Raw genomic sequence first — 13,032 nt, 5'->3', positions numbered from 1 at the left:
CACTGTGGGACAGCTAGACCATATCTGTACCTGCCTCAGTGGAGTTCTTATCCTGTGCAAAGAAATAAGGCCCTATCTGTATTTAAACCGTGTTCTAAGTTTGGTTATGCTTTGTTTTTTTGTTGTTGTTGTTGTTTTTTTTACTCACAATGGAATCTTTATGGACTACTCTATGGTTGTTCTAAACTTCTGTTTGTATTGGATATGAGGGGAAACAGTGGATATTAGACAAGAAGGTATTAGGTGTATTTCTAGCCAATTTCTTTAAACATGATGATACTTTTAGAGAAAATATCTTTTACTGGATAGCATAACTCTTTTGTGAGGTCAGGCAATGATTGCTGAGAACAAGTTAACTAACCAAAGCCAGTTCTGAAACAGGAGTCAAGCAGAAATTGACATTACTGTACTTTTTTCTATGGCCATTCCCCTTTCCCAATGAAACAGAGATTTTTTATTATAAAAAAGGGTCATCAAAATGTACAGCAAATGTTCAAAGAGACATATTACAGTAAATGACACCTTGCTGTTAATTCCCTCAAAATACTACCCTCACTCCAAACATACTTAACCCATCGTGCTTAAAACTTTCTGAAGCAGCTCTGGAAGTCTTCTTTTGTGTCTTTACAAAGTATGACCGAAAAACAGTGAATGCTGCTGCTAAATGACATCCAACAGAAAAGCAGGTTCATAAAAACATTACAGTGCATCTGTGCTCAGCCACCTTATTCATTAAATCTTGCACTGTGCAATTTATGGCTCTTCCCCAAAGTAAAAATGATAATGAAAGGTAAGTGTTTTGAATCAACTCAGGACACTGAAGCAGCCAGGTCAGCAGAGTTCAGAACTGCTTGAGGAGGTGCAAGAATGATGGGTTAAGTGTGCTCAGTGCAAGAGGGAGTAGTTTGAGCAGAATTAATCACTGAGTATTTTACTGTAATAAATCTCTTAAAATTTAACCATTCACTGTATGGTTAGATCACACCTCTTGTCTTTCTTTGCATGTAATTAGCAATTCTGTCCATTCTCTTTGGGATGAAAAAGAACACATTGGTAATAAGGGAAAAGAAAAAAATATGACAAAATGAAAAAATGGAAATAAAGTGTTTGTAAATGGGGAGGAGAGGAGGGGTGAAGGGAGGGCATGGACAAGGGGAAAAAATGAGAACCAAGACCTGTCATGTAAAGGTACAAGATCCCAATGATGAATGTAATTGTACTGTATACCTAAAATGTACCAATAAACTCAATTAAAGCTGAAAAAACAAAGAAAGGAAAAGAACACATTTGTGTTAGAAGTGTCAATGCCAGTTTCAATTTTGTTCCTGTCCAGCCAACATCACACTGACCATACGATCTTTCTAAAGGGGCCTTTGAGAACTGTATCCAAAATCTTGAGACCATTCATATTCTCTGCCTTTAGTATGGCATGAGTGAGATTTATTTCCAAGATTAACCAGAGATAAACAAGTGACAAACAAGAAAAAAATAATTAGGTAATTATTATTTAACCTCTAGGCTGACATATTGTAGTTTCATTAAAATAATATAAAATAATAAATGTTGTTCAATGCTAACTATAGACTACTAAACCAACTTAGAAAGTTATAAAATATTTACATATTAGTCCAGTTTCAGTAGGAAAAAAGAAAATAAACTAATAATATTTGTACCAACCTGTTAAGAATCTTTCTGTCTGAATTAGATGGTTTTTGTTTGCTTCTGTACTTTGAATCTTTAAAAAAATCTCTAGAATCAATATATAGTACTCAATGGAGGATACTTTTATAAGACATCTTGGCTCCTAACAATCAATGAAAATAATCTGGAAGAAAAATCATATTTATTGACCGCTCTTTTCCCTCAAGAAACAGTTTGACAATAAATGTGTTTGTTTTCTCTATAGAAATTCTAAATGGTGGCGTCTATGTAGACCAGAACAAGTTCCTTTGTTATGCAGACACTATTCACTGGCAAGATATTGTTCGGAATCCATGGCCTTCCAACTTGACTCTGGTATCAACAAATGGAAGCTCCGGATGTGAGTAACATTATCCCTTGCAAGATCTCAACATGACCTTCTACCCCATGTGAGAAATGGACAACTAAGTTTATCGTGCCATTAGTGATATGTTGAAATTTGACAGTACCCGTTGAATATTCAGCAATTTCTGGTATGATGTCTCCCCTTAACAAATTCTCATTTTCTTAACATGGCTCCTGTCGGCTCAATCTAAATTATTCTTTCATATCTAAATATCTAATGTCCAAACAGGTGTGCCATTGACCATAAACTTGAGGCTAATGTCTTTCTGCTCTAATTTTCAGGACATGCACCACTGAGGCAAAGATAATAAAACAAAAGCATACTTTTCCATTCACTGTAATTTTTTTTCTCATTGAGTTTATCGGTACATTTTAGGTATATGGTACAGTTACATTCATTACTGGGATCTTGTACCTTTACATGACAGGTCTTGGTTCTCATTTTTTTGCCTTTTCCCTGCCCTCCCTTCAGCCCCTCCCCCACTCCTCATTTACAAATATTTTATTTCCATTTTTTCATTTTCTCCCTTTTTTTCTTTCCCTTATTACCTTCCCCTACTTCACTGTAATTTTTAAGTGAAACAAATTAAATAAAAACATTGAATGCTTAGCATTCCTACATTTTTGCATTTCCTTAAATCTTCATAGTAATATTTTATGACCATTCCAAACTGTACAAAATATATAAATATAGATTTCACATAAAATAAGTATATTTACAGTCTGATTTTTGTCATTAGGCTAATAAATTATGAGATTCCCTAATTTTAAAGCATATATTATTTCTATATCAGGATTTATTAGATTCAAAATTTTTAATGATTAAATAATAAGCAAAAACTATTTGATCACTGAAACCTTTAAAAATTATTCTATCTGAAATCCAGTTTATTTTTATAGAGAAAGCTATGGTGGCTCCAGATTTATTATTACTGACATTTGTGTGAGAACAGAAACTTTAGCAAGTATTAACCCAGATTTTAAATTTTTCATCTATTATTTTATATTTCCCACCTGAAATCATAACTGTCTCCACTTAGTTCAATAACTGTTCACTATAATCTGATTGTATTATGATGCTTTTGTGGAAAATCAAACTCCAAGAGACAATGATAAAATTTCATGATGGCCCGACTAATATAATGGGAAAATGTAAATAGATTTGATCAAACTGACAGCTATGATTTTGAAAAATGGCTAAAATCTTTTTTTCAAAAAGTGGAGTAATGTAATTTTTTTGTTATAGTTAAGCCAAAATGTTTATGAGATTCTGTCTTCATAGTGTTCAGCTGGCTACTATGTAATACTGCATGTGAATAAAAACATCAGATCTTCTCACGCTAGCAATGAAAACGATGTACTTCAGAGATGGCTCCTGTTTTTAGTCTGCCTAAACTGTGGTACATGTTATTTTGGAGAGGAGGAAAGGCTGCTCTGACTCTGCTTATCTGAATGACTAGCCTGTAAGGCATGAATGAGATCAGGCAAAAATAAAGCCTGAGACAAAAGCCGAGAGGAAAATGTGCCCACCAGCCTTGCAGGGTTTGGAGCAGGAAAGGTCAGAAGGGTTTGCTGCACTTTCACAGATGGTATCTCTTTGTGCTGTTCTTTTTGAGGGCTAATTTGGATGGCTGTGCCTGTAATTAGGCAACTGTGGCTGCACATTTTTTGCATGCAAATAATTGCAGGTGCAAAAATTATAAATGCAGAACGAGTTCATAACCAGTGGTCCTTTACAAATTAACCACCAATTGTTGTCAAAGTTTTAATGCTTACACAGCATTTCTACTTGCTGATACGTTGTATGTACTGCATGAGGCCATATCTGATAATAATGAATTAGCTTTTCTTTCAGTGTTGGTAATCTGTGGCTTTATTCTGGTAACAAGGCAGTCTCACAACATCAAGTGCTGTATGAGTCCAGTTATATGAAGTATTTGCAGTAGTAATATTTAAAGAAACAGAATATAGCTGCCAATTCCTGAGGTGAGGGAGCACTAGAGAGTGCTGTTTAGTGGGTATACAGTTTTATATTTGCTGCATAAAATAGTTCTGGGATACATTTCTGAACATTCGAGTTCAAGGACTTTCAAAATTTTATCCACAAACCTCTCAGGTGCCCAAGACCTCCTTTTTATGAGCTTGTGGGCTTAATCTCTCTCCTTGGCTTCCAGTTCCTGACTGATTGACCTAACGAAATTCTTGCAAGAGCTCTGGTAAATGAAGCCTAACCATGAACCTGTCTAATAACCTTTCCATTTACTGACAAATATGGGATCAAATCTAAACAAAACCAAATGGCTTGAAATTTTCAGCCAACTTTAGCCTATTTTTCAACTCTCTAGATTCAAATGTTAAAGTATCTTTGTTTTACTTCCTCTTCTTTTGGCCAGAATAAATTTTAATCATACAGTAAGAATTTGATCAGGTATCATCTCTTTCTTCTAAGAAATGCTCTTTTTTCTTCTAAGAAGTGCTCTTGTTTTGACTCCATAATGACCAGGGACAAAATCTGGCATTTAGTATTGCATTTAAGATTAAAGTTCCTTGTGAACAAGACTAAATTAATTATTTTATTCTACATTGTAGTATAAAATAGATCGAGAACAGATATTTGCTAACCAAATTAGTAGATAAGTTCATGTCTTAGTCCTGTTGGTTGGGGTTGGTTTGAGCCCTGGAGATGCTCCAGAATGACCCCTTAAGTGTTGCGCCACACAAAGGGAAGGTGTGCTGCTGTCCCATGGCCAAAGACGGGAAGAGAGAAAAATCTCCTTTTCATAGATGTGAATCCACAAGGGCAGAGCCTGCAATCTGCCCTCCAAGCACTGTGACTTAGGGATTATTTCAACATGTGCTGTGGAAGGGACAAAAGCATTCAAACCACATACAGCTTACAAGTAGGAAAACTGGGGGAATCTAAGTGATGTGTTTTTAATCTATACTTTCCATAAAAAGAATGAGTCAGGCATGGTGCCACACGCCTGTAATCCCAGCACTTGGGAGGCTGAGGCAAACTCTTTGAGTTTGAGACCAGCGTGGGCTACATAGTGAGTTCTAGGCCAGTCTCAACTACATAGTGAGACTCTGTCCCAAAGAGCAAAACAAAACAAAGAATGAAAAGTGAATGTTACAATTGAGAGACAGGTAGTTCCCCAGCTTTTGGTCATTTTTCAAGGAAAGATGGCTGCCTCTCTCTTACTGCACATAACAAGAGGGAAAAGGAGCCATATATATCTATATCTATATCTATCTCTATATATATATAGAGATAGATATATATGATTTATGCTGATATAAATTTCAATATTTCTGATATATCTATGTTCTATTTGTATTATACTTGGAACAATTATAAGTTATGTAGCCTATTTTCCATCAATGTTTAAATAAAATAAATGAGTATTAATTTAGAATATCTACAAATCAAAGAATTTTCACACAAGGAACTTAACAATAGTTGATGTTTAAATAATATTTTATAGAATATTTTTATTTCATTTAAAATTTTCTTTAGTACTCCTTTTTGCATGTATTTTTGTATGGTACTAATTCTCAATGCCAGAAAGTTTCTCAAAGAGGCCAGGTATGGTGGTGCACACCTGTAACCCTAGTACTCAGGAAGCTGAGGCAGGAGGATGGCTGAGAATGCAAGGCCAGCCTGGGCTCCATAGTGAGTTCAAGGTCAGCCTAGACTATATAATGAGACTCTTTAGAAAAATATTTTAAAGAACAATCTGACTTTTTATTGACAAATTTTTGGCCTTAAATTGAAATAATGCAGAAGAGACTTGAAGCATCTATAAAAACAAATAAAATGATACCCTTTCTTTGAAACTATATGATTCAGAAATAACAACCAAGTTGTATTTTCCAAAATATCCTTCAAATATCTTGGGCCAAACCTCAGGAGGGTAAGGAAGAAATGTGTATACTTTATCTCGTACATTCCACTGTAGGATTTAGAATGTAATATTCTAACATTCTTAGCCACATCAGCAAGGCTTATTCAATAAACTAACCCTTCAAAATATAGCTGGAGGAGGGAGGGAAGGAAGACTAAGAGTGGAAAAGTGCTGACACAGAGTGGAGAAGTGCTTATTTTCTTGAATGGAAGAAAATTAAATCTCAAAATGGAGTAGAATTAAACTTTGTTTATTACATTATCAACTTTTGTTACTTCTTCCATATTATTTTTTTATTGAGTTTATTGGTACAATCTAGGTCTACAATACAGTTACATTCATTACTGGGATCCTGTACCTTCACATGACAGGTCTTGGTTCTCATTTTTGCCCCTTTTCCCTGCCCTCCCTTCACCCCCTCCACCCCTCCCCATTTACAAACTCTTTATTTCCATTTTTGCATTTTCTCATATTTTTTTCTTTTTCCTTGTTTCCTTTCCTCTACCCTTCCCACTTTCCCTACACCTTTAGCCCTTTACATAAATTAGATCTACTCTTCTATTTGAACTTGTGTAAACTTTAGAAAATGAAGTAGCAAAAGAATTTACTCATAGAGGATTTCAGTACATCTTCCATTTGTGTATTTTATATATACATATATTCAGTGTGTTGTAAATACGCACACCAAATCAGATCACATACTATTCCTGATTTTTTAAAATAAAAGTTTAATTTAGAGGAACAAAAATGAGTAAATTCATATGAATATAAAATTATTTTAAAAAATACATCATTCAGGAACTTTGCTTAATAAAAGAACTAAAGATTGCTTATTTATTCAGGTACAGTTACTCTAAATAGAACAAAGACATCAGAATCTAGGAGTTTTTTTTTTTTTTTTTTTTTTTTTTTTTGTGCTAGGGATCAAACTCTGGACCTTGTGCTTGCAATGCAGGCAGCAGAACCACTGAGCTAAATCCCCAGCCCTAGGAGTGTATTTTTAAAAAATGACAGGCATACTAATATCAAGTGACAGCTCTGCTGCCTTTTTAATACTGTTAATGAAAAAATGAAGACTTCTGGTGACTCACACTAGAGAGGGCCTTTATCAGTACATTTGTAAGAAGAGGAATTCCAGGCCAAGTAAAATTAATTCTAGCAGTGACCTTTTATTTAAGAATGTTAAAAGAAGTAAGCTTAGTCCGCCTGCTAGTCCAGTTTTCTTCTGGTAATGAAATTGAATTATTTCACTTTTCGAGCAAACTTTTCAAGACAGATTCTTATTTTCATCATATGTGGCATGTTTCTGACAATCAATTTTTCATGAATTAAAAAAATCTATAATTTATGTAGTATATAAATATATTTTAGAAGTTAAGTGTGTGTAATTCCAGCTTTCTAGATGGAGCATGTCATTTATTTCTCCGCAGCTCTTAGCCTTCCCTCTAGGGGGCAGAACAGAAGAACACTTCCATGCATTTTGAGAGCACACACTCATCCCTCACACTCATTCATCGTGCACTGCATGTTATAGTATTGCAAATAAGTATAAAGATAAACATATTAAAATAAATACATAAGGAATAAACATTAAATGTACACACACATTAACACAGTGGTTTCAATAGTTGGTGATTAGTTTCTACTTTCATTTACGTATAACTCACCTAAAATCTGGAATACATTCCATAGCCACAGCACTCTGACCTTACCCTTTTACGGCCAGCACCCCAACTTCTGCCAGCAATGACTCTGGTGAGCTCACCAGCTGTGTGAATTGCTCTCTCGACTGCTCCTAGATCTGGTGTACCTGATTCTTCCAAAGCACAAATGAAACCAGTATTAAAATGATTTTGTTAATGCTAAGAATGGTTATTTTGGAGACAGAGGCTCACATGTGGCTTCCATGTTCCTGCGTGTGTTGTACAAGTGAAGCTTTCTTTCACTTCTGAGACATCTGACTGTGCTATGATCTTAAGGATCAACTCCTGTATTTTCCCCTAAGTCGTTTGCTTCTTCAAATCAAGGTTTATTCTCTGCTTGGACTCTAAATTAGTGCAAAATCGATTTATTACATTAGAAATTGTTTACCCTGGGTAAAGAACATGTTGTGGCTCCCCTAGACAAGTTTTATTAGTACATTTCCCAAAGCACAGTTTCTTCAGTCTTAAATTATATCACATGCACTACTGTGCTGGTAAACATTTAATAGATAATCTCTAAAAAATAAGAAAGGGAGCCTCAATTTGGACTTTACTGATTTCACTGGTAAATACCCTAATATCATCACTGTCAAGCATTCAAAATGGATCTTGGAAGAGATGACCAGGGAGCACTTTATTATGTAGTATTTCCACCCCCCAGATTTGAGAGATCTAAATCAACTCAACTGCATACATACTAATAAAATGTAATAAACTAGTCAGGATGTAATGAATGTTGGTCATATATTATCTTTATTTTAGCAAAATTTATTTGTGAGTTTATGTAACCTGATATCGAGTGACTGCTGTATTTTAATAACAGCTCTCAACCATTCTAGAAATCCTAATAGTTGGATCCACACACTTAACTATATGAGAATATCAATATCCCAAACACAAAGACCCAATTCAAAAATAGGCATCTGAAATGTACAGACATTTCTCAAACAAATAAAAGCAACAAACAAATATATAAAAAATGTTCAACATCATTGATCATTTGAGAGATGCAAATGAAAACACTGAGATTCCACTTCACCCCAGAAAGAATGGCTGCTATCAAGAAATCAACCAATAGCAAATGCTGGCAGTGCTGTGGGGAGAAAGGAACCCTTCTCCATAGTTGGTGGGAGTGCAGACTGCTGCAATATGGAGGTACCTCAAAGAACTAGGATTAGAGGTCCTATTTGACCCAGCTATTTTTCTGCTGGGTATGTTTCCAAAAGAATTGAAATAATCATACTATAGTGATATATGTGCACCCATATTTATAGTGGCACAGTTTGTAATAGCTAAAACTTGGAAACAACCCAAATGCCCATCAACTGAAGATTGGATTTTAAAAATGTGGCTTTTCTATAAAATGGAGTACTACTCAGCCATAAAGAATGAGAAACTAGAAACATTTATAGCTAAATGGATGCACATTGAGGATATACTCTAGTGAAATAAATAAGGATGCACCTGAGTAAATACTGAATAGTTTCTCTGGTGTGAAAAACTAAAAGTGTAAATAAGTTTCACATGGTATAATTGAGAGTGTGAAATAGGAAGAAAATAGCTAAAGGGGAAGTGGGAAGGGGAGGGGAAGGAAATAAGGGAAAAGAAAAACTGTGAAAAGAAAAAAAAATGGAAACAAAGTCTTTGTAAGTAGGTAAGGGTGAAGGGGGTGAAAGAAGGGCAGGAGTATGGGGGAAAAAAAGAACCAAAACATATCATGTGAAGGTACAAGATCCCAATGGTAAATGTAACTGTATTGTTTGCTTTAAATGTACCAATAAACTTAATAGGGAAAAAATATCAATAGCCTTACAGAGGTAATGCTAGGCTAAACCCAGAGCAGATGCCTTACATTTGTTTCTGTAGTGCTGGCAAGAGAAAGTTAGCCTACTTACCCTAATTTGAACTGAGTATGGCCCCATGTCCCTCGTGAGCAAGTGCTGAACACACACGTGCACACACACGCAAACCCACAGTTTGAAAAAGAAAAATCAATTTTTAGGAACAGGGAATTTTAGCTCAAAATGCATAAAACAAAAATATGACTCTTCAAGGTCATGTTCTGCTAACATTTTTCATTTAAATTATTAAGTGCTACACTTAGCCTCTACCTTAATGTTAACTTTTGCATTTAAATTTTCCTTAAGAATTATGGTTAGACTTCACTTATGGGAATGATCCCTCTCCTTAAGAGAAGTCCCTGTCTCTAAGAATAAATAAGTTTTTGCCTTAAAGATTAACTTATCTATCTCGTAAGAACTTCTTGCTCTAGCTCTTTTTAAATTAACTTTATTGACATATTTTAGACGTACATTATGATCTCATTCATTGTATCGAGGCTATATTCTTAAATGCAATAAATAGGACACACATGTGTAAACACCAAATTGTTTCTCTGGTTTGAGAAACTGAAAGTGTAAAAGAGGTCCAAAATGCTCTAGCTCTTAAAATGGAAAATTTTAGCCTTCTAATAGTTTTTAGTTCCATAAATATTAAAACTTCTTTCTGACCATAGCTTATTAGAAGAACCATTATTTTTACATAAAGTGAGCCACAAAGGTATTTCATAGAATGGTCTAAGACCTCATAAACACCATAGTCTTTGTATAGGTAACTAATGAATGTAATATTTTCTAAAGTTAGACATGCATCAGAATCCACTCCTAGAAATTTTGCCTGAGAAAATTTTGCTTAACGAGGAAATCTAATTGTTTGTAAAGATCTCTTATTGATTCTAGGGGCCAATATAAGTGACCTAGTGTAAGATTCTATTCTATACAGGCCTAGTACTTCTATAAGTACTGACCTAGTATAAGATTTCAGTGGCTCATAAAATGATTGGCAAAATCTATAATGATGTCTGCATTCCAGGCCATATGCTGATTTGAATTGGCGTAGAACATAGGGGCTTGCTGCAAATTAGTCAACTGTCCAGCACATTAACTCTCTTGTTGCTATGTGATACCTCTAGGTCACTAATTTCAACAGTAATTACAGTAACGCTTTTAGCGTCTGTGACATTCTGGGCCTGGCGTATCAGCTCTAGCTCTTAATGTCATATTCTGTAGGATGGTATTAGGAGCCCCATCTGGGGGTCTCTGAGAGCCTTAGCTGCTTGCAGTTCCTGGTAATGAGCAGGCATTCTGTTGTTCAGTGAAGGGAATCTGAATTTATTGAGATAATAGCTCTTTGGGGTTCCAATACCTTATCCACATGAAGATAGCCTTCGAATTTGACTGTTTCTCTGTAACTTATTTTAAAACAAATTCAAATATGCCTTTTCACTAAGATGTGTGAACTTTTCTTTAAAAATATAATGATTCAAGTAAAAGTCATTGATATTACAGAAAATATTCCATGCTACACAGATAGAATGGGGAATAATTAGATGTTATTTGAAATGGTGACGTGATTTTCTTTTTTTTTTAAGGTAAGTCTTTTTTTTAAGAACTGGAGGTCTTGAGGACTTAGGAATGCTTTTCTTGAAGCTTTATTTTTCCTAGACAAACTTTGTTTCATACATGTCTTTAATAATATAAAATACGGTTAACTTTGCTTTGAATACTTTTTAATTTCAAAAAATTTTAGAGTCACAGACTATAAAATCAGGAGCATTAAAGTGAAGTGGTTAATAGTAAGAGGATCTAGTGATATTCATAGACCTATGTAAGATTTTTTAAATGATCTTTTTATATGGGAATATTCTAAGAATTTATACCAGCAAGAATTAAATGTAACGGTTGAAATGCTAGGTAGATAGATACTTAGTTAAATTTTTGCAGAGTAAGAATTCATCGCTGAATAAAATGATATATTGATTCAAATAAGATGCACCTAAATGGAAAAGAGATTTACAAAGTATCCCATGGCTGATATTTTTAAACATAAATTTTTTATTGTATACTTAAGTGTCTAAAACAACAGTGTAAAGTTGAAGAATAGTAACATCAACTGTGCTGTCTTCACATCGCCCTCTCCCATTGCTCTCTGATTAGCTGACTTTATCATGGGAGACAGTGATTATGTGAGTGTCTGTCTTTGCCCCCATCATCCACATATTTCATCGCCAGGCACAGGGTCCTCATTTTTTTTAACTGGTAAAATTGTCTTCCAGAACCCAGTTTCAAAACTAAGTAGAATATAAACTACCGTTTTCCTTTCTTTCTCTCACTTCTCATCACTTAAAGAAAGCTGGAATGTAAAAGGAAGATGTATATAAATAACTGAAAATTCATGCAGATGTCTACATTTTCCTCGCCACAGCATTTTCAAAGAAGTTGTCTGTGTGTCCATCTCCAGCTGATGTTCTCTCATTGAACCGCTTTTATTTCAGTTCGGAGCAGAGGTTCTGGGGAGGGGCTGAAGATTATAATAGGGTGAGTGGAGGGGACCCAGTAGAGTTATCTTTCCTGGGAGCTCGGGACGGATGATAATGGAGATCAAGCTGCTAACCCACTTAGCGATTTTTTAAACTGAGATTGTTGCAAGCAGCTGTACACAACTTTTATTTAATTCTTTGCTGCCTGGCAAGAACAAATTGTGTTCTATTTAGAGGTGATTCTTTTGCCAATTGTAGGTGCTCTTTTTAAGTAGGGAAGAAAAAATGGAGAGAAAATTAAGCAGTGACATTTCTCTTAAAGTTCTCCTTAAAATACAAGTAAGGGAAATACATAAAAAGAATAAAAAAAGCTTGAATGAAATAATGAACAAAGGAAAAGCCATCTCAAAAATAGGTTTCCTGATCAGCCGCTTTTATTTTGTTATCTCTCCCACTTTATTAAACAAAGATTTTGATCTAGGTGATTTTTTCAAAAATATTTTCTGTAGAATCAATTCACACTCTGTACTCAATAAGTAGAATACAGAATTAAAGTAGTTATCTAAATCATTTGCCAAAGTTTGTTTTTCAGAATAAAGAAATTTACTTTACCAAAAAACAAAAACAAAACAAAAATGAAACTTATTTTGTAGATAAATCTAAACGTTTTTAAAACAGGCAGTGTTGAATAACCATCATTTCTGCACTTCTGAATTTCATTAAATTACATATTTTAAATAGCACATTTTGTTGGAAAGACTTGCCATTTAATTTTGGTGTAATAGCAAATGTCTAAGAGTACTTACAATTATATAATTGATAAACATCTGCTTTGACTGGGCAGAGAAAAAGAAATTAATATGCAATTTCATAAAACTTCTGCAATAGTAAATCACTTCTATTACTGCATAGAACATGGCAGACCTAGACAATTTTCTTAGTAGAAAATATCAATAATAGGGGCCGGGGATTTAGCTCAGCGGTTCAGTGGCTGCCTTGCAAGCGCAAGGACCCGAGTTCAATCTCCGGTAACAAAAAAAAAAAAAAAAAAAAAAAAAAA

At 34.5% G+C, this 13,032-nt stretch overlaps 1 protein-coding gene across 1 annotated transcript in view; it reads left to right on the top strand.

Annotated features, from left to right (window-relative positions):
• Positions 1–13,032, top strand: part of Erbb4 (erb-b2 receptor tyrosine kinase 4) — a 689,271-nt gene that overhangs the window by 336,888 nt on the left and 339,351 nt on the right. The window contains exon 3 of the mRNA XM_033764601.1: positions 1,907–2,041. Coding sequence (XP_033620492.1) covers positions 1,907–2,041 — 135 coding nt within the window. The remainder of the gene's footprint in view (positions 1–1,906; positions 2,042–13,032) is intronic.

Source organism: Fukomys damarensis, unplaced genomic scaffold (genome assembly GCF_012274545.1).
Source record: "Fukomys damarensis isolate Sample0158 unplaced genomic scaffold, DMR_v1.0_HiC HiC_scaffold_16, whole genome shotgun sequence".
NCBI classification, from domain to species: Eukaryota; Metazoa; Chordata; class Mammalia; order Rodentia; family Bathyergidae; genus Fukomys; species Fukomys damarensis.
This window is presented reverse-complemented; position numbering and strand designations above follow the sequence as displayed.